This window comes from Pelobates fuscus, chromosome 5 (assembly GCF_036172605.1).
Source record: "Pelobates fuscus isolate aPelFus1 chromosome 5, aPelFus1.pri, whole genome shotgun sequence".
Lineage (NCBI taxonomy): Eukaryota > Metazoa > Chordata > Amphibia > Anura > Pelobatidae > Pelobates > Pelobates fuscus.
The window spans coordinates 100,594,177-100,616,561 of NC_086321.1; the positions used below are offsets into that span (position 1 = coordinate 100,594,177).

The 22,385-nt window shown below is 39.7% G+C and overlaps 1 protein-coding gene across 2 annotated transcripts in view; it reads left to right on the forward strand.

The window, feature by feature from the left end:
• Positions 1 to 22,385, forward strand: part of KCNN2 (potassium calcium-activated channel subfamily N member 2) — a 195,447-nt gene that overhangs the window by 119,737 nt on the left and 53,325 nt on the right. For both annotated transcript variants that reach the window (XM_063456928.1, XM_063456929.1), the window contains exon 5: positions 15,409 to 15,519. In XM_063456928.1, the coding sequence (XP_063312998.1) occupies positions 15,409 to 15,519 (111 nt within the window). The remainder of the gene's footprint in view (positions 1 to 15,408; positions 15,520 to 22,385) is intronic.

Genomic DNA, 22,385 nt, shown 5'->3' on the forward strand with positions numbered 1-22,385 from the left:
AATGTATAACCGTGACACCAATTAGCTAACACTAACGAACCTGAGAAACTATATCTAAACCGCGGACGCGGTATGTTCCAGTGCCAATTGTACACAAACCATTGTAAACAGGGGAACTTGTAATGTAACTTGCGATGTGTTATACGAAGTAATACCAATGTCACTCCAAAAATAAAGAATTTGAAAAAAAAAAAAAAGAGTATGTGCAGCATCCTTACTGTGATGGGTGAACTATTTCAAATTGGTGATACAATATGGTAAATGGTGTTAAATTATGGGACATAAGGGTTACATATGATATTGAAGGGTGTTTTTCTAAGTGGACAGTAAAATGTGCCAAGTAAAGTGTCGAATATGGGAAGTGGGAGGGGGAACAAGTTACATGAGTGATATATGGAAAGTGAGATTTTACTTAACATCAGGGTATATAATGATGGGATATGAGAAATTTGGTGAAATCTTTTATATAGTATGCAAGACGACTTCTACACTTGACATGGTGAGAAAATTTGGTTTGACTGAATGTTTCCAGATAATAGAACATTATTCACAAGGGCTGAACTATGGCCATATGTCAGTTCAGAATTTCAGTACCAAAAACCTCATTTGGAAATAAATTTGACAAAGCAAAAGGTCTCTAAAATCGGTCAATACCTGTAATGAAAAAAATATAAATAGTTGGATTTTATGTATATATTGTGCAGTACGCTGATAGGAGCATTTTCTTGCTATTTGGTTCACAAATGGAGGTTTATTCACCAGCACAGTGCATACATTAATTATATACCTACCTGAATGTGAACTTGTTGTGATGGTAGTTACCGTCACTATGTGTGGGTCCCCAGATTCCTCTTAAATTTTGGTCACCATGTGTCCAGTATTGGTGCAGGGTATGTTGAATGTATTGATTGTCTGTGTCTTTCCCTCGTCCCCTTAATCCTGTCTATTGTTTTCCATGTACTATAGCGCTATATTGTATGTAAATGAGGCTATTGTGGGCATAAATACGTGTGCTGTGTTCATTAAAGGGAGTTGTTGTTTTAACCTTCACCAAGTGTCGTCTGGTGTTTGGTGAAAGAGCCCTGATTACTGCTCTGCCAATGAAAGGGTGTCCAGGGCTATAATCCTAGTAGCCTTGTCCAGGGTAAACATGGCCCTCAGCAATCCCAGTCAAGCTTAGGCGACTTGGTCTGAACTGCTCCAGGGTCCCTGATAGCCACGAGGAAGCGAACTTGGTGGAGGTATTTGGTCAGAGTACTGGAGCTCTGTCACACTTGTCATCCACATGATTTGTAGATGACAGGATCACGTTAAGGTGAACCTATAACCCTCTACGTTTTAATATTTCATAGCCATTGTCCATTAAACGAGGTTTGTACTGTATCATAAACATAGCATTAGTCTAAATGTCTGAAATGTTATACTAGTTATTACAATTTTTTTTAATTTCATAATGCTGGATTTTAAAGCTGTGGTGACACCCATTTCTGTTACAAAATCTCTAGCCAAGATGACAGTGTTTTTAAATGAACCGAATTTCCAAATATACCAACTCAATGCATACATTTTCACCAAGTTGTAAGCTAATGCTGACTCTGCTAGTTAAAGTTATTCAGATCTCTCCATTACTCTTATCCCGTATCACATTTTGTAATATTTACAACTCCATATGCCACCTCTAGGCTTATAGTATAAAATCATGTTAAAAATTAATTTGATGGGCTACTCTGGATCATATGTAAAATTGTCACCCGTGGGTGTCCCTTGAGAGAACAAGTGAGTATAGGTGAGTTAACAGTGGTTAGCCCATTTATTCATGTTCACTAAACTTACAATGTGCATAAATGTAACATGATAATGCCAAATAATTTAATCTGGCAGGCTCTGTTTCACATACTTTTCTAGTAAGTCCTGTGCCCTAGGTATGCATATTACTAAACTGAATGGTGTTCATTTTATCATGCTCAGTGGGATGAACTGTTGAGTGTTCTCTACCGTACATCAAACGTGCAATATGATTAGAGATTATAGATATAGCATACCTCCGAAGTGTCCCTAATTAGGAGGAACAGCCCCTGTTTTAGGCCCAAATCCCTCTTTTCTATGCCAGTGGCCCTCTTTTCTAAGAGCTCCATATTGTCTGAGTGTATAAAAGCTCCACAGCTATAATATTCACAGGAATGTGTCTATAAACTACAATAAATGTGTTTAGAAAATAGTCTATAGAAATAAGATACATTGTTTTTTATTCTAAATTATATTTTAGTTACATGAACTGCAATTAGTAAGTCACCTGCCCCTGCCCAAACACCCTCTCACACCACACACACATATATATATATATATATATATATATATATATATATATTTAATATTTGTATATTAAAACTATATCAGATTTAAAAAAAATGTCAATATAGCAAAAATATTAAAACATTTTTTCTAAATATTACATTATTTTAAAATGTTAAACCAAAAAATAATAAACAATTTGAAACGATTATTCAAAAATATTTAATCAAGGTCTATATTCTCATCTTTTCAGTTTATTGGTCTGTAATCAGTTTGTAAGAGGGAATGGAAATGTTTAATGCACATACTGAATTATGCCTTAGAGGGACATATATTAATGTTAGATATCACCAGTAATTCATTGCTTAGTGCCATTCTGACCTTAAGGCGATACTTTTCATAACAAAATACAGCATGATGTCCCTATCCGTTCTTTCGATGTTAATTTTACCTCAATTGCACTCCAGATTTTCAATAAGCATTTTAGCCGATTCAGTTGATATAACACAATCTGTTTCTTTGTATGTGTGGGCATAATGGTCCATTACACAGACAAGTGCTGTTCTTGTGTATCAAAAATAAGCAATGTCTGTATTGATTTGTAATTAGACAGTTGAGAGGCAAGATAAGGCCACATAAGGGAAACGAGGGATACAAATATAACTTTTTTATGTGATCAACCTTATACCTAAATCTATCTTACATCTTTTGGCTGTACTTATTACATTATTGTATTTTAAACATCAATTAGACTAATATAACACTGCAATAGAAAATTAGACTTGGACCTCATTTGAAAATAGCAATTACAAAAAAAAGAGGTTAAGTGTGAGGAATAATTGAGTTTCTCTTCGAAGCATATCCTTTGTTATTTATTAAGATCCACATGGACCCCCCACACACACACATAGCCATTGACTGTGTGTCTTTATAAAAATCCCCCAGCATCCTACGAATACATATTCAACATCTTGCAAAACCGTTCTTTTGATTGGAGATCCAAAAACATTTTCTGCATGATAAAACAAATGTCAAAATGACTCTAAATAAACTGTAAATAAACAAGTTGGGTGATGCATAGCCGCTTTACGCTACAGAAGTTCAAATGCACTTGTAATTAAAATGCAACATTGCAGGGCTATATATACTTCCCATGTTGTACAATGCCTTTAGGTCTACGTCTTTCTCACTCACAAGTTGGCATGGAGTCAAAGGGTACCTCTCATGCCAGATACAATGTATGCTCTATAGTAACCTTGCTAGCAACTATATAATTTGGGTAAAAAAAATTATTTAAAATAGGTATTTTTCATACTATCTCTTTCTGTCTACTGGGACACTAATTCAAACAGATATATAGTGTGAATCATGTATTTGAAGCCTCTTTCTCTCTCCTCAATTTATGGGAATACAAGGCCTAAGACTCTTCTTTTATTTTCTGTTCTTACTGTTCAACATTTTGCTTCTATATATACTTGACTGACTAGTACACGTCTTGAATGATTGTCTGACAGACTGTATGAACTTATATTTGTTAATAAAGATTGTAAAAAAAAAAAAAATAACAAGTAAAATTCTATGTTTATAATTTGACTGATAAGGGAAATCAGAAAAGACCTCCCATAGAGGGTCCTTCTTCTCTTGCACTATCAACCACAGTGCACATGCTGTGGTTGCTATGGACACATTAGTCTAATTGATGTTTAAAGCACAATAATGCAATAAGTACTGCCAAAAGATGTAAGATATATTTAGGTATAAGGTTGATCGCATAAAAAAGTTATATTTGTATCCCTTGTTTCACTTATGGGGCCTTATCTTGCCTCTTAACTGTCTAATTACAAATCAATACAGACATTGCTTATTTTTGATACACAAGAACAGCACTTGTCTTTATTATGGACAAAGTGCACATGCTGTGGTTGCTATGGACACTGTTGGTGCTGTCTAGGGAGTATTGGAATGGAGGTGTAACGGCTACCCAGGTAGAGAGAGGGTATCTGCCGTTGTAGACGTCCTTTTCCCTGCAAGCTGCTGTGGAGAAGTAAAGCTGGTATAATCCCATCCATGATATCCAGAGCGAAAGTCAGGTTCAGCTGTAACAGGAGCAGAATAACATTCCCAAATAATCCCCTTCCAAGAACGAGACGAGGCTACGTTTTGAAGGGTCAAGAAGAACTGAGGACTGGAACACCCAGCCTGCTTTTTATTAGGATAAGGTACACACAGGACACTCCCAGGGGGAGGATGGAAATAACCAATCATACGCATGGTAACACCCCCACGTCTCCTCCCCTCAGATAAACACATAACATAATTATAACGTACAATATTTTACCCCAGTTCTGGATGTACCCCAAAAACAGGGGGTACACCTTTAAGTCCAGCACCGCTTGATAGGTCTTGGTTAGGAGAACAATATGTCCAAATTTCAGCCCATTCGGTTGAGGGGTTCGGGAGTTATGGATGTTTGAAGTTTCACAGGCAAACACCGCTGTTCGTGCGCAAGATGGCCGCGAACACGTGTAAGTCCCGAAATGGCGGCCACCTATATGTTATACACGGAGTTCGTGCTGAATGATGCGAATGGCTGGGAATAAGCTGGGAAGGTAAAACATGCTTTTATGCTATATCAAAACAGTCCGGTGTTCGGTAGAAATCTGCCGATAAGGAACAAATTAAACTACCGAACAGATGCTTTATCATGCATTTCACTGTCTTAGTCCACAGAGCTTAGGAGATGATGAAGTTCTGTTACAGGAGGGACAGATGGCACTCTGTTCATGAGCCTGCATACTGGCAAGGAAGCCAGCATGATAGCTTCACACAGGAGGTTTGCCCTGCTTCGGGGAGCGATCCAAAGCAGGACGAATCAATAATGAGCGCAGGAGGAAAATGAAAAGTAACACCCACGAACACTTGGTCCCCCCTCTTATTATGCCTATTAGGGTACCCGCTCGCCAGCATGTGAATGATAAAAGCAAGTGAATGATAAATTGCTTTTCTGGTGCAGTAGATTTGTTCGGATGCATTTGGAAAAAGAGTAATTTCCTTATCCGAACCCATCTTACAGAATTGGTTATACTGAATTCTGACAGCATTTGGCTTTAGTACATTTTTGAGAATTGTCAATGCAGTCAGAAGTCCGATCAGGCAGACCACACAGGCCGATGACTGATGATGTCACCACTCAGTGCAGAGAAAGAAGCAGGAGCCTAACTGTCGGATGCTACCTCAGCAACCCAATAAAATTAATTGCCGATCTACCATTTCTCAACCTAATAATGAAGAGGGGGCCAAAAAAATCTAAAACCTGTAAAAAAAATATTTTTTTTTTAAATTATAGTTACCATCAGAAGTCTTCTTTCTTCAGCCTCAAAAAAGGCCAAATAACCAAAAGCTCTCTGATTGGTTGGCTAGTAACCACCAATCAGAGAGCTTTGATAGCCAAGTCTCACTTCTCTCAGGACTTTGCTGTCAGAGCACTCTGATTAGTTGGTTACTAGCCAACCAATCAGAGCTTACTTGCTCATATTGCAAAGCACAGGGAATTTTCCCATGCTTTGCGATAGCTGTCATAGTGTGGACAGCCTGCCCTATAAAAAGTCTTTCCCAGCTAAAAGTGCTCATTTTGTGGTGAGCCCTTTATGGGTCAGATAGAATATTTTTTTGTAGTTTATGGTGTATTTTTACTGCAGATTTTTTAAAGTTTCGTCCAGTGTCTAAATTGTGTTTACATTTTGTGTTTTAAGCCCCCAAGCCCTGTTGTGGTTTCCTCTTGGTTCTTTGTATAGTGTGTTATATATTCTCAGATTTTCTGGTTATTCAATTTGGATTGTTTAATGTATTCCTGACCTGTCTAGTTCTAAGTTCTATCATATTCAGGCATTTCTGATATCCTGATCTTGGCTAGTATTACATTTACGCTATTTACCTTTTTGTACATTAAACCCAGCCATTCTAAGGTATGTTCTCTCCCCCCCCCCCCCCTTATTATTAGGGTCTGAATAATTTTTGTGATGCTATCCATATTTTCTGAAAGTTGTGACATCTTCCTTGTAAAGATCTGTGCCATTTGTGCGGAACATGTTGCTGGGCAAAATCAGGACATTGGTCAACCATGGGATATAATTCCTACCTTCTACACTGTCCTGAAAAAATGGATAGTTGACATCTATGCTTAATGTGAAATAGAAACTTAATAAAAATATTAAAAACTGAAATTTAAACATATTGCACAGTGATTGCAGTACAGGTTATAGCTATACAAAATGCAATAAATAAAGACTATATGACAGTTGTGATATAAAGTATAATGAGATTGTATTATTATAGTCTTTGGGAAAGGAAATGAAAAACTAATCCCTACAGATTATTGCTCCAGATTGTTTTTCACATTGACTTTCTGATTTTGGAAATACTTTAGCTCTCATTTTGAGATTTTGTATACTTTATATATTAAAATATTACAGTGACATTAGATTCCTGTACCTCTTTGGGTTGGGTTTTGTAATTCAAAGAAAATGAAACATAAAAAGTGCATTTTACACTTCTCTATATATTAGTTTTTTGTAGGTTAGTTTTTTATTGTTATTCATACAATTATGTGTATATACCTGAATGAATAATAGGGGGTTGGGAAAAGGGAACACAGTAAGTGAGAAACAGAAGAGGAAGTAGTAAGAGATACGGAATTGGGTGGCGAGCTGATAGGCTTTCTTAAAGAACTGCGTTTTTCCGAATTTTTCTGAAGAACTGCAAAGATGAAGAGAATCAAATGTGGCATGGGAAGGCATTTCAAATAGAGGGGGTAAACCTGGAGAACTCCACCAGGAGGGAGCCTCAGGTGCAGGTATAAGAATGGAATTATAACAGGTCATCAGCAGAGAGAATTGGCCATGTTGCAACATATCTGCTAATGATGGAGGAGATATAAGCAAGGGCACATTTATAGAGAACTGTGTAGGTAAGCATGAGAACTTTGAATTGAATCCTAAATGAAACAGGACATCAGTGTGGAGACTGACAGTGGGGGGAGGGTTGAGTGTTGCAGAGGCATTCATTATAGGCTATCGAGTGGTAATCTTAGCACTTTTTTGGCTGATAAGCAGAGAGTTACAATACTTAAGGACTGAAATGGTGAGAGCATGGATCCCATGTAAGAAGCTATACATTAAGTTGAAAGCAATAGGTGATAGATTTTATGCAAGGTGTGAAGTAAAGGTCAGAGTCAAGGCACACCAAGGCAATAGAGTAGATGTTATGATAGCTCAGTTGACCTGAAGGGAAGATGTAGCCGTAGAAGGTTTTTGAAAGGTTGTGTTATAGTAATCGTCCAGTAAAAACTAAAGACAAAATGGTTGATGACATGTTCCAGCAGTTGGGGAGATAAAACAGGCAACGAGAGGTAGATCTGTGCATAGTTAGCATACAGGTGATATTGGAAGCCATAAGCTTCTATTAGATCACCAAGAGAGACCGTGTAAATTTAGACAATAAGTGGACCCATTACAGCACCAGAAGCAGTTAGAGAGGTAGGAAGAAAATCATCCTGTCATGTTTTGATCATGTAAAAGAACTGTCATGTTCTGGACAGCTGAAGAGCTCTGCCAGTGAAATGCTATAAAATATATATGAATTTATATGGCTAGCGCAGAAATTGAACTTTCAAGGTGGGTCTTCTCTTGGGCAATTTGACAATTAGGTGTAATAATCTATTTTTAATAATTTTTCTTTAGTTGGAAAAAGGAGTTATTTTTTCCTTTTTTAGTAATGCTTAGTTTTGTCTTTTTCTGCATATACCGTATATACTCGAGTATAAGTCGAGTTTTTCGGCACATTTTTTGTGCTAAAAAACCCCAACTCGACTTATACTCGAGTCAAGGTCTATATTATGGCAACTTACATTGCCATAATACAGACAAGGGGCTGTGTAGAAGGGGGGCTGGCAGGAAGCTGTAACTTACCTCTCCTGCAGCTCTTGTCAGCTCCCTTCTCCTCCGTGCCGGTCCTGTCAGCTCCCCTGTCAGCACCCAGTGTAAGTCTCGCGAGAGCCGCGGGGTCATAGCGCGGCCGTGAGACTTATACTGGGACTTGCAGAGGCAGCTGACCGCACCGGCGCGGAGTTCAGTTGATTCAGGCTGTGTGGTCAGTCTTTTTCAGGAACTTCAAACACAACAGAATACCGAAAGTAGCAGTTCATAGAAAAGCTAGTCGTGTGCCCTTCGTTCGTGAGTTTGGTTTCACCGAACGTCGTTCCAGAGACTCGAACCGAACTGAACATACTTGCGACTGGAAGTCCCAGCGGCGTTCACCCAGCCGACCACTTGGAATGTTATTCATTTTGTGGTTTTCGCAAGTGTGAAAGAGGTCAGCCAGGTTAATGAGCGGCACACGACTGCACTGGGTGGTCGATCCACTCGAGGAATTGTTCGGTTCACAAATTAAGTTCTTAATTTTGTTCGGATCAGTTAAACAAAACAGTGATTTATGGACAGGGAATCTGTCACACAGACCCTCACAGATGTTTAATCATGATGTTCACTTGTAGCATAAAAACATTGTCATTGAATCTGTGGCTGCAGCATGATTTATCTGTTTCTGTTTCTGAAAAAAGACATTGATATACACAATGTGACGCCACATCTTGTGTGGTTCTGTTAAGACTATTTTTCTATCAGGGATCAGTGTAGAAGAAGGAATTATAATACAGTGACCCTTGTATAGCTCAAATGTAATATAGTATTTGGTCTTGACTGGAATGGACTTTTACTGTTCTCATGTTGGAAGTGGGGTTCTATATCCTAATTTATTGTTACAGCAGTTTTGCACTATGCACTTCCTTCCTTCCTTCCTCTCAAACCAGTACTTTGTTGATGTAATTCAGCTCTATTGTTTTTAACTCTTAATTTGAATGTATATACACTGTGTGCAGAATTATTAGGCAAATTAGTATTTTGACCACATTATCCTCTTTATGCATGTTGTCTTACTCCAAGCTGTATAGGCTCGAAAGCCTACTACCAATTAAGCAATTAGGTGATGTGCATCTCTGTAATGAGAAGGGGTGTGGTCTAATGACATCAACACCCTATATCAGGTGTGCATAATTATTAGGCAACTTCCTTTCCTTTGGCAAAATGGGTCAAAAGAAGGACTTGACAGGCTCAGAAAAGTCAAAAATAGTGAGATATCTTGCAGAGGGATGCAGCACTCTTAAAATTGCAAAGCTTCTGAAGCGTGATCATCGAACAATCAAGCGTTTCATTCAAAATAGTCAACAGGGTCGCAAGAAGCGTGTGGAGAAACCAAGGCGCAAAATAACTGCCCATGAACTGAGAAAAGTCAAGCGTGCAGCTGCCAAGATGCCACTTGCCACCAGTTTGGCCATATTTCAGAGCTGCAAAATCACTGGAGTGCCCAAAAGCACAAGGTGTGCAATACTAAGAGACATGGCCAAGGTAAGAAAGGCTGAAAGACGACCACCACTGAACAAGACACACAAGCTGAAACGTCAAGACTGGGCCAAGAAATAACTCAAGACTGATTTTTCTAAGGTTTTATGGACTGATGAAATGAGAGTGAGTCTTGATGGGCCCGTGGCTGGATTGGTAAAGGGCAGAGAGCTCCAGTCCGACTCAGACGCCAGCAAGGTGGAGGTGGAGTACTGGTTTGGGCTGGTATCATCAAAGATGAGCTTGTGGGGCCTTTTCGGGTTGAGGATGGAGTCAAGCTCAACTGCCAGTTTCTGGAAGACACCTTCTTCAAGCAGTGGTACAGGAAGAAGTCTGCATCTTTCAAGAAAAACATGATTTTCATGCAGGACAATGCTCCATCACACGCGTCCAAGTACTCCACAGCGTGGCTGGCAAGAAAGGGTATAAAAGAAGAAAATCTAATGACATGGCCTCCTTGTTCACCTGATCTGAACCCCATTGAGAACCTGTGGTCCATCATCAAATGTGAGATTTACAAGGAGGGAAAACAGTACACCTCTCTGAACAGTGTCTGGGAGGCTGTGGTTGCTTCTGCACGCAATGTTGATGGTGAACAGATCAAAACACTGACAGAATCCATGGATGGCAGGCTTTTGAGTGTCCTTGCAAAGAAAGGTGGCTATATTGGTCACTGATTTGTTTTTGTTATGTTTTTGAATGTCAGAAATGTATATTTGTGAATGTTGAGATGTTATATTGGTTTCACTGGTAAAAATAAATAATTGAAATGGGTATATATTTGTTTTTTGTTAAGTTGCCTAATAATTATGCACAGTAATAGTCACCTGCACACACAGATATCCCCCTAAAATAGCTATAACTAAAAACAAACTAAAAACTACTTCCAAAAATATTCAGATTTGATATTAATTAGTTTTTTGGGTTCATTGAGAACATGGTTGTTGTTCAATAATAAAATTAATCCTCAAAAATACAACTTGCCTAATAATTCTGCACTCCCTGTATATATATAAACAATTTATAGTGAAATAATACAATAATATATTTACATGCCTTGGTTTCAATGGTGCATGCTCAGTGTCATAATATATAATGAAGATCATCACTCACAGCATTGTGTCACTGCTATATGCATCATTGTAAAACTTATTGCCTCTTATGGATTCCACTATCACTTGTACGCTGATGACACTCAGATATACCTCTCCTCCCCGGACCTCTCCCCTGCCGTCCTGCAACGTGTCACTGCTTGCCTTTCTTCCATCTCTGACTGGATGTCGTCACGCTTTCTCAAACCTAACCTCTCTAAAACTGAACTCCTTGTCTTTCCTCCTCCTAATACTGATCCTCCTCTCTCGCTCTCCCTTCAAGTCAGTGATATCCACATAAGTCCATCCCTGCAAGCGCGCTGTCTTGGTGTCATACTTGACTCTGGTCTCACCTTTGAGTCTCACATCCAGTTTGTTGCCAAGTCCTGTAGGTTCCAACTCAAAAACATAGCCCGCATCCGCCCCTTTCTTACGCAAGATGCTACCAAGGAGCTTGTCCATGCTCTAGTAATTTCCCGCTTGGATTACTGTAACCCTCTCCTGATTGGTCTCCCCAAAAGCCGTACTGCCCCGCTACATCTGTAATAAATGCTGCAGCTAGACTGATTTTCCTCTCTAGTCGGTCCTCTCACACCTCGCCCCTCTGCCAGTCCTTACATTGGCTCCCTGTATCCTATAGGAGTCAATTCAAAGTGCTAACCCATACATTTAAAGCACTGAACAATTCCAGCCCCTCTTATATCTCTTCACTGATCCATAGGTATGCCCCTCCTCGTACCCTCCGCTCTGCCCGTGACCACCTCCTGACCGCTGCTCGCACCCGTATGGCCAACTCGCGTTTGCAGGACCTCTCGCGGGCGGCTCCTCTCCTATGGAATAGCTTGCCTACTGCCATCAGACTCTCCCCTAGTCTTCAATCATTTAAGAAGGGCCTTAAAACCTATCTCTTCAGGAAAGCTTATGGCCTCCCAGAGTAATCTCTACCTTAAATACCTGTCTCTTGCTCTCTCCTATGGGACAGTTCTCTGCTTCACTCCTACTTGATATTTCCTGTCCTAATGTTTCTAATACCCCACCTCCTATAGTCTGTAAGCTCGTTTGAGCAGGGTCCTCTTCAACCTATTGTTCCTGTAAGTTTTCCTGTAATTGTCCTATTTATTGTTACATCCCCCCCCCCCTCTCAAAATATTGTAAAGTGCTACGGAATCTGTTGGCGCTATATAAATGGCAATAATAATAATAATAATTGTGCATGAACAAAGTATATTTAGAATAGATGCTCAAGTAAACCACTCCAATGATGATGCTGAATAAGTAGCAATGTATCTGTAAAATACTGAATTTCTAAAATATTGCAGCAACCTTAACTTGGTCATTGTTTACAATACTTGACTGGGATTTTCAATTATTTAGATTTTTTTCTCTAGCATTAATTTATTGTATGTAAAAAAAATAAAATAAATAAATAAATAAAAAAAATAAATAAAAAAAAAATATATATAAACTTGTATAAAACACATGCATCTTCTACATATACTCATGAACAGCAGAAGGGAAAATAACCATAATTTGGAATAATTTGCCTATTTAATAGGTCAGACTAATGCTAATATCAAGTCAATGATGCATGCTGTCGTTACTTCTTGGAATTCCTTAACAGCGTTCTCCATTATGTGTGCATGCTGAGAATATTGATATTTGCTATGAAACATTTTCTGCACAAGAGATTTTGTGTTCTTATTTTCCTCTTTTTCTCATGTTACTTGTGGTGAGATCGTGGGAGATGATCATCGATGGTACTTCTGCTACAGTTAGTGATTGTGGAGTTGAAAGCCCAACTCCTATCCATATTGTGTCCCTTGCTTATGAACTGGGCAGGTCTCTTCTCATGATTATAGTACCACACGCTATTTGAGCTATAAATGTATGAAAATAATTACTGAAGCTTTGTATGTTTTGCATGCATCAAACTTAAGAATATTACATATGTCAGGCATAAATATTTAGCATGACATTCGGGTCACTGGATTAGGATACTTGAGAACCATACTTGAAAAATGTGTGAGTCAATGGTTCAAAACCTTTCCTTTCCTCTTCCTATAGAGGAATAATGAGTAACGAGTACCCAAGCAAAATAGGTTGAAGGAACATCAGAATTGAGCCTGGACCAGAAGGATTAGCCCCCTGAAGTTGATTAATTATATGGAAAAGCAGAACATCAAATGCAGCACCGAATGCTGTTCTCATTGTCTGAACAATAATGAGAAGGCCCAAGAAGGGAGCACATTTTGTGCATGCTGTTCTTAGTGACCAAAGCATGGATCTTGTGATGACATTGTTGGCAATGCTATCATAACCTAGCTGGTGATGTGGAGTCCCACTCCTAAATGGACTGGGTACTTGGAGACGTCTGCAGCCACGATGGCAGGTGCCTGTAATCTTGCAATCTTTGGTTGGAGAATTATCTGTTACGCCTTGTTGTATGTTCACCTGAGTGGTTGTACAGAGGGAAACCAAATATAGAACCTGGAATACTGTGATGTACGATAGTCATCAATATCCATTCATTTAACTTATATTTTACAAGTAATTGATTAAGTTACTGTTATCTGTTATGATTCATTCATATTTAGCTTATAGTATCTAGTTACTGTGGAGGAAGCGTAGTGTGGATATGTGTCTGTTACATTTCCCTTAGTGCAATTTTTTTTGTTTTTTACCATCTCTCTTTTCACCAGTCTCTATTTTCAGTTTTGTTTACTCTGGTCTTTCCTTTCCACCAGTTTCTTTCAAAAATGTTTACATACTCCCTTATACACTACACGCTACTAGGTGCTCTGTAATCTCCCTTTACACACTGCTCATTACCAGGGGCTCTGTAATTACCCACACACCGCACATCTGTTGCCCGCACTCCTTCCCCATTATATTTTCCAATTTCACTCAGTCTTCTACTCTCCACTGACTGAGCTTCCCAAGAATATTATATATATGTTTTGCAATAATATATAAATATATATTTTTAAAAATATTTTACTGCTGCTCTTTTTTCCCCTGTACCCCTGCACTGGCCATTTCTCATTTGATCTGTGAATAAAATGACAATTTAATGGCTGTCCCCTATTCATCAATCATCATTTTTTCCCCCATTGATCATCTCTTTTTTTTTGGCACCGTGGCCTGAAATCACGAGTCAAACAATCATGCTCATCTGGTGCACAATTCGGTTCATGATTCAGCTACATTTCGGCTCAGAGTTCAGGAATTCATGCAGTCAACCCAAATTTTAACAAATTGCAGTTCGTCATGAAACAAATCTCCAAGTCTAGTACACTGTGCAAGCGGAATTGCTAATAAAAGTATAAATATTCTGATAAATCTATTTATCAATAGGCTTCGTTCCCTCATCTGGCAAACAGTCATCGGCATAGACCTCTATGTTGATATCATAGAGTATTATACTGACAACTGAGTGATACAAGAGAGGAGGAGAGCCCTACTACAATTTCTGTCACTGAAACTACAGCTCATGTGTGGTAGTTGCTGTGATTATTATTTTTACAGTAGTGTACCACCCATGGACCTCTGATTATGCTAATACTGGGGAAAAGGTAGGTGGGATGACAACAGCTCTTAAACCAATTATATATATCATGGATGATTATGATAAATGATATATTTGTTGCTATCGGAGTTGTAAATTAAAATGAACCTGTCATGACAGATTAAATTTAGCATCTCATAAAGCTCATACAGCTGTCAAAGCAATTAACTACACCATTTATCTTCATTAAAAGATGTATATTTACTGCTTTAAAAAGCTATTAGACAATATTATTAAAAGCTTTGTAATAACATATCTACCAATATTTCCAATGGACGAAGACAGGCACTTTCTGATTAGGGGGATTGGCTGTGATCAGCAGGTGGGGCATACTTCTGTGAGTTATACCTCAATTAAACTTAATTATATGTTCATATACACCAAAAAGCTTTACATTTTTGCAGAGTGGTTATTGTCCAGAACAAAGACTGTCTATCCAAAAGAGAGACCTTGAGAGAAATATATTAGTACAGCATGTCGTTTTGTTGAATATTTAATCAGTGATTAACATTCAACTTGTGCGTTCAGATTTTAAGTGAATCGGAATGAATCCTAATTTTGGGCAATCGTCAACTCATCAGAATTCTGCAACTCTAAAACTCCATACAGATGAACAATGAAACGGGCAACAGATGAGCCATTCCATTTGTTTGTTTTTCATAGTTCCACCAATTGCATCAGAACAAAGGTTGAGTGAATGGCTAAGAAGCAGATTTTTTTTTCTAATTGCAGTATACTAAAAGGTACTTTTTTTTTGTGCCATTAAGGTTTTTTGAATATTTTTTCCTGAAATTATCGAATGGGCAAATTTTGTCAGAATTGAAACACCACATGGCTGAAAATTGGTTTGACTGAATAAAAAAAAAAAAAAGAAATTCAAGATATTTATTCGGATTTAAGTCTAATAACAGAACATGCTTCTGCCCTTATTCATGATTCAGATAAAATAAAATGATCATAGATATTTTAAAATAACTATCCTTTTGTTTTTAAATTTATTTTGCAGGGTGCTGGCTGCACGGCACTTGTTGTAGCTGTGGTTGCAAGGAAGCTAGAACTTACCAAAGCCGAAAAACATGTTCATAACTTTATGATGGATACCCAGTTAACTAAAAGAGTAAGTATGTAAAATGCTATAAGAAATCATGTGCAGATTTGTTACACCTCACTGACAACAAAGTTTTTTTTCTATGTGTTTTTTGTTTTGTCTTGTTTTTTTGTTTTATTTCAAATAATGTTTTACAGCAAATTTACTTACTATATTTTAAAAATATGTTTTTGTGCAGTGTAATAAAAAAAAATATATTTTTACTTTTGTTCTAGAAGTGAGTGCTTTCACCTTGACTTTACAATCATTGTTATAAGCTCTGCCCTATTTGTCATCAAATATAGATTGTGGAGGTAGAGTAACAGAAGCAAAAGCAATGTATCCGTCTCTCTTTGTCCAAGGCAATCTGTGCCTTGGATGTGCCAGGACTAACTTGGGTTGTGATGTAATTTGCTAAATCTTTGATTTACTGTAAGTTTAATAGAAAATTGAGCATTTTATGAAAAAAGGTTGGCACAAAAATGCAATATTGTTTTTTCAGAAGTATGGGAAATTTCTCCTTTAAATGTCGGTGAGTCTGTGCAATTATGCTTTATCGGTAAAGGTAAAGCATAATTGCACAGACTCAATAAAATTAACATCTCTCTTAAAGAGCTTGCCCTTTCTCCAGCTCTGACACAATGCGTTTGAGGAAAGGAAAGAGTAAAATTAAATTGAAGTTAAAAGTATAATGTAAAGCAGACATTCTACAAATCTATTTACACGGCATTGTCATTTAAGGTAAGTTTTTAAGTATTTGCAAACATTTCAGTTGGTTCAATCACAGCTCTAAATAGCTCACGGGGATATTCTCTTGTACTTATACATTTCAAAATCTATTACAAATTTTTCTTTCTTGGTTGTTTATGAGGCCCAGTAATTTATTAGATTTAAGTTTGAAGAATTATTATTTGAATAAATAATCTTAATTATTTATTTTCTTGCATTTTATACTTATATCAAAACATTAATTGCACTTTGTTGTACTCATGGGCATCCGCAGGAATTTTTCCAGGGGGAGGCATAATTGTAATGTCATCCATGCTTGGCCACTTTTTCAAAAAGGGGAGGGGCATAATCATTATCACATAAAGCCAGGGTGATCAGATTTTGGAAATAAAAAATTATGACACCCATTAGGCAAGGAGACGGAGAGATCGTCGTGACACTGTAAATAAGGTAAATAGCGTTAAAGTGAGTGGGGGAGACAGGATACATAAATAGTGTTTTCACAATATGTTTGTATTCCTGACACTGTAGTGTTCCTTTGAGCAAATTATAGGAACAAATTTTCGTCACCATAACAACTTCATCTAAATGAAATTGCTATGAAGCCAGGAGGCCCCTGGGTGCTCTCTTTCCTTTAAGGGGTTAAACCGCTATGGTTTAACCCCAAAGGCTCTAGATCTCCAGGTTGCTCAGTGGTATTCGGCTACTGAAACAGAGTGTCAAGAAGTGCAGATTGACGTCAGGCATGGGTGATTGGCTAGAGTGTTCCTCTCACGCTCTAAGCCAATTGCTTGTTCCCAGTTCATAAAAATGCTTTATTTTTTTATGAATGGGGAGCTACTGATTGGCTTAGAGTGTAAGCTGACCGCTCTAGCCAATCAGTAGCACCCCTACCCAGCGGCACTCTGTGCTTCCTGACATGGTAAATAAAAGTGAACACATTAACACTGATATGTTTTTACCTGGGGAGATGAGAAGGTCCAAAGTTTCCCTGCCAGGCCCGGGTACCAAAGCCTTATGATGTGGTGTCCAGAAGGAAGTGGAGGGTTCGCTTCACTTGTCCTTCCTGCTCCAGTCTCCTTTTTTTCTCCTTCATTTGACACAGTCATCTTTTTCTTCTGACACTGTCTTCTCTCCTCCTTGGCTCCTTCTGCTCCTTTACCTTTCTGCTACTTTCTGCTTCTTTTGCACCCTTCTGCTCCTTTCTCTTTCTGCTCCCTTTCTGCTACTTTTGCTCCCTTCTGCTCCTTCTGACCCCTCTGCTCCTTGCAGACCCTTTCTTCTCATTGCTGACCATTTCTGCTCCTTGGTGACCCTCCCTGCTCCTTGCTGACCCTTCCTGCCTATTTATGTTCCTTTCTCCTACTTTACCTCTGTGCTCCTTCTGCCCCTTTCTGCTCTTTCTCCAACTTTGCTTTTGCATCTGATTCTTTTTGCTCCTTTACCTTTGTGCTCCTTCTGTCCCATCCTGCTCCTTGCTGACCATTTCTGCTGCTTGCAGACCCTTCCTGCTCATTTCTGTTCCTTTGTGCTCCTTCTCCGACTTTACCCTTCTGCTCCTTCTGTCCATTCCTGCTCCTTGCTGACCATTTCTGCTCATTTCTGCTCCTTGCTGCCCTTTCTGCTCATTGCTGCTCTTTCCAGCTCCTTGCAGACGCTTTCCAGCTCCTTGCAGACGCTTTCTGCTCTTTGCAGACCCTTCCTGCTACTTTCTGTCCCTTCCTGTTCATTTCTGTTCCTTTCTGCTCCGTCTCCTACTTTACCTTTGTGCTCATTCTGCTCCTTGCTGATCCTTTCTACTCCTTGCTGCCCCTTTCTGCTCTCTCTTACTTATCTTTGTGCTCCTTCTGATTCTTTCTGCTCATTTACCAATGTGCTCCTTCTGTCCCGTTCTGCTCCTTGCTGCCCCTTTTGGCTCCTTGCAGATCCTTCCTGCTCATTTCTGTTCATTTGTGCTCCTTCTGTCCCTTCCAGCTCATTGCTAACCCTTTCTGCTCCTTGATGTCCCTTCCTGCTCATTTCCGTTCTTTCTCCTTTCTGTTTCTTCTCCTACTTTACCTCTGTGCTCCTTCTGATTATTTTTTGCTCCTTTACCTTTGTGCTCCTTATGTCCATTTCTGCTCCTTGCTGCCCCTTCCTCTAGGCTGCCCCCCCCCATCCCTCACTTACCTGCTCTGTAGGCTGTCTCTGCAGTCTGGCAGTCTGGCAGGGCCCCCCTCCCCTTGCCCCTTTCTGCGGACGCTAATGGTTCTACTGCACTCACAGAATGAGTAGACATTATGTAAAGTGTAGAACCACTGATATTTCACATCTAGGGGCTCTAATATATATATTTGTGGGACCAAAGCTGTCAAGTTATGTGTTGTGATGGATGTGCTGTACTTCTGATGTATCTGAACCAACATGCAGGTGAGCTTGTAGAAATAGACAGCTCACTCAGAGTATATTTAGTATGTTCTAAAATTAATGACAAATCAGGAAGTGGGTGGGATCACAGTTCCAAACGGCAAGCTCCTGCCCCCAGCCAGTTAAGTATAAAAACCCTTCCCACAACTACCGCCTTAGCAGCCTTCTCATATATACAGCTGTCTAAAAAAACTCCAGCACAGGCTCACCATATTCTCTTTAATGAGGTACTGATTAGGTGATCACCTCAACCAAACCTTATTTAATGAGGAAAAGTATAAAAACCACTGCAGCAGTCAGCATTGTCCACTTGCAATAGGACAGGCTAGATGGCAAAAATAGGGCTAGTAGTACCTTAAAATTAATTGTAATCAAAAAATAGCTATTGACCACGCCGAAGAGCTGAAAAGAAAGGTTTTGAGTGAGGAAAAGAAGGGTTCAATTCTGGATTAACTGGCAGAGGAATACAGTGAACATCAGGTTGCTTTCCATCCTTTAATTTGCAAAGATGACAGTTCATAAGCAGGTCAGGCAGCAGACAATTAGTGTTTGCGGATAATTGATTACATTTGAAGATTATTAAAACCACCTGCCTAATATCGTGTAGGTCCCCCTCATGCTGCCAAAACAGCTGTAATGCATCAAGGCATGGACTCTACCAGACCTCTGAATGTGTCATGTGGTATCTGGCACTAATACATTAGCAGCAGATCCTTTAAGTCCTGCAAATTCTGAGGTGTGGCCTCCATTGATTCGATTTGTTGTTCCAGCACATCCCACAGATGCTCAATTGGATTGAGATCTGGGGAATTTGAGGCTAAGGCAACTCCTTGAACACTTTGTCATGTTTCTCAAACCAGTCCTGAACAGTTTTTGCAATGAGTAAGGGTGCATGATCCTACTGAAAGAGGCCACTGCCATCAGGGAACATCATTGCCATGAAGGTGGTACATGTCAAAGTAACATCCACTTGTATACCAGAACCCAAAATGTCCCAGCAGATCATTGTCCAGAACATTACACCTTTCCATTGACCTGCCTTCTTTCCATAGTGCATCCTGCTGCCATCTATTCCCCAGGGAAACAATGCACATGCACCTGGCTATCCATCGGATCAAAAAGAAATAGTGATTTATCAGACCAGGCAACGTTCTTCCATTGCTCCATTGTCCAGTTCTGACACTCACGTCACCATTGACAGCTCTTTCAGAGGTGGACAGGGGTCAATATGGGCAATCTGACTGGTATGTGCAAACAGTATGTTCTGGTATTTTTCTATCATGTCTAGCATTAAGTTATTTTTAGTTATTTGAGCTATAGTAGCTCCTCCATATGATTGGACCAGTCCAGCTAGCTTTTTTAGAAGTTGCTAACCACTACATACCGGGAATACCCCACAAGCCGGATTTTTTTTATATACTATGACCCAATCATCTAGCCATCACTATTTGGCCCTTGTTAGAGTCACTCTTACACTGATAAATGATTCACTTACATTGACCAGTGACTTGTTAATTTACACATATTTTAAGTGAACTAGAACTCAAAGATTTTCCCAATATACTTACAAGTATCCCGGGCAATTTTTTAATTTCCGTTTATACATACACAAACTCTGAGGTCTCTGGGGATGTTAGTCTCCCTGATAATAATAGATTAACAACCTCTTCAACTCTCGTTCCTTAGATTTACTAGCCTTAACAGAAACATGGCTCTCCCCTTCTGACACTGCTACCCCTGCATCTTTATCCTTTGGTGGTCTTCAACTTAATCACAACCCAAGACACTCTGAATGTAAAGGTGATAGTGTAGGGTTTCTCCTCTCATCTCACTGCTCCTTCAAACCTCTACCCACCCCCATTCCCTCTCTTTCCCATCATTTGAAATGTAATCAATTTTCCTTTTCAAACCCTTCTCTGCTAACATTGCCGTTATTGCCCCCCTGGTTCCCCTCTCCTCTTCCTTGACCACTTTGCTGTCTGGCTACCCTACTTCCTCTTTTCTAATATTCCATCCCTAATTCTCAGGGACTTAAATATTCCCATTAACCTACTTTTGACCTCAGCAGCCTCTAAACTACTTTCAATTACCTCCTCCATCGAGCTATCGCAGCGGGCTAATTCTCCCACCCATGTAGCTGGCAAAACCCTCGACCTCATTTTTTCTTATACATGTACTGTATCTAATATTTGCAACACTCCATTTCCTCTCTCTGATCACCACCTCTTATCATTTGCTCTCAAGTACGCCCTCGCCCAACAACCTCAGCCTAACCCTCCTCAACTCATGAGGAACTTTAATTCTATTGACCTCCAGCAGCTGTCAGCTGATATTGATTCACAACTGTTATCCATCCATTCCATCTCCTGTCCCTCACTGGCCATCTCCATATATAACACTACCCTCACCTCTGCCTTGAACGCTTCAGCCCCGCTCCAAACATGCACCTCAAGGAGGACACACCCCCAACCGTGGCATACTAAATCAAAAAGCTACCTGCAAAGATGCTCCTGTTGTGCTGAACGCTCTTGGAGGAAGTCTCGCACCCAGGCAGACTATCTCCATTATATTATGTTCATACAGTCCAGCCCTTGCCCTAGCCAAGCAGTCATACTTTTCCTCTCTCATTAGTTCATGCTCCCACAATCCTAGGCATCTCTTTGACACCTTTAACTCTCTATTTCGCCCTTCTGTGGCCACCGCCCAAACTAACCTTACAGCCGATAGCTTTGTATGCTACTTTACCGACGATTGAACAGCTAAGGAAAAAAATTCTCCCCACCGATCTCTTTCTCAACCACACGTAGATTGTGCCTTTCCTACCCTTCAGACTTTTTCCCCAGCTGCTGAACAAGAGGTGGCAGCACTTCTCCTTTCCTTCCGCCCCAACACTTGCCCGCTCGATCCTGTCCCATCTCACCTTATCAGATCTCTACCCTTGTCTTGTGCCTTCCTTAACACAAATCTTAAACTGCTCTCTCTCTTCTGGCGTTGTCTCTACTGACCTTAAACATGCCACTGTAGTACCTATCCTGAAAAAAAACATCACTTGACCAGTCCTCCCCCTATAACTATCGTCCCATATCCCTGCTCCCTTTTTCCTCAAAGCTTCTGGAAAGACTTGTCTTTAGCCGTCTGTTTCACTTCCTTAATTCCAACTCTCTCCTTGACCCTCTTCAATCTGGCTTCTGCCCTCTCCATTCTACTGAGACTTATCAAAGTTACTAACGACCTAATCGCAGCTAAACCCGAAGGACACAACTCCATACTAACTCTTCTTGACCTCTCTGCTGCCTTTGACACCATTGATCATGCTCTCCTTCTTCAAACTCTTCAATCACTCGGTCTCTGTGACTCTGTCCTCTCGTGGTTTTCCTCTTATCTCTTCTAATGCTCATTCAGTGTCCCCTTTTCTAATGATACCTCCTCCCCTCATCCTATCTCGGTTGGAGTCCCCCAAGGCATCATACTTGATACTGGCCTCACATCCAGTATGTTTCCAAATCCTGTAAATTCCACCTTAAAAACATAGCCCGCATCTGCCCCTTTCTTACGCAAGGTGCTAACAAGGAGCTTGTCCATGCTCTAGTAATTTCCTGCATGGATTATTGTAACCCTCTCTTAATTGGTCTTCCCAAAAGCCGTATTACCCCGCTACAGTCTGTAATGAATGCTGCCCCAGACTGATTTTCCTCTCTAGTCGGTCCTCTCACACCTCACCCCTCTGTAAGTCCTGGTTTCATGTATCCTACAGGAGTCAA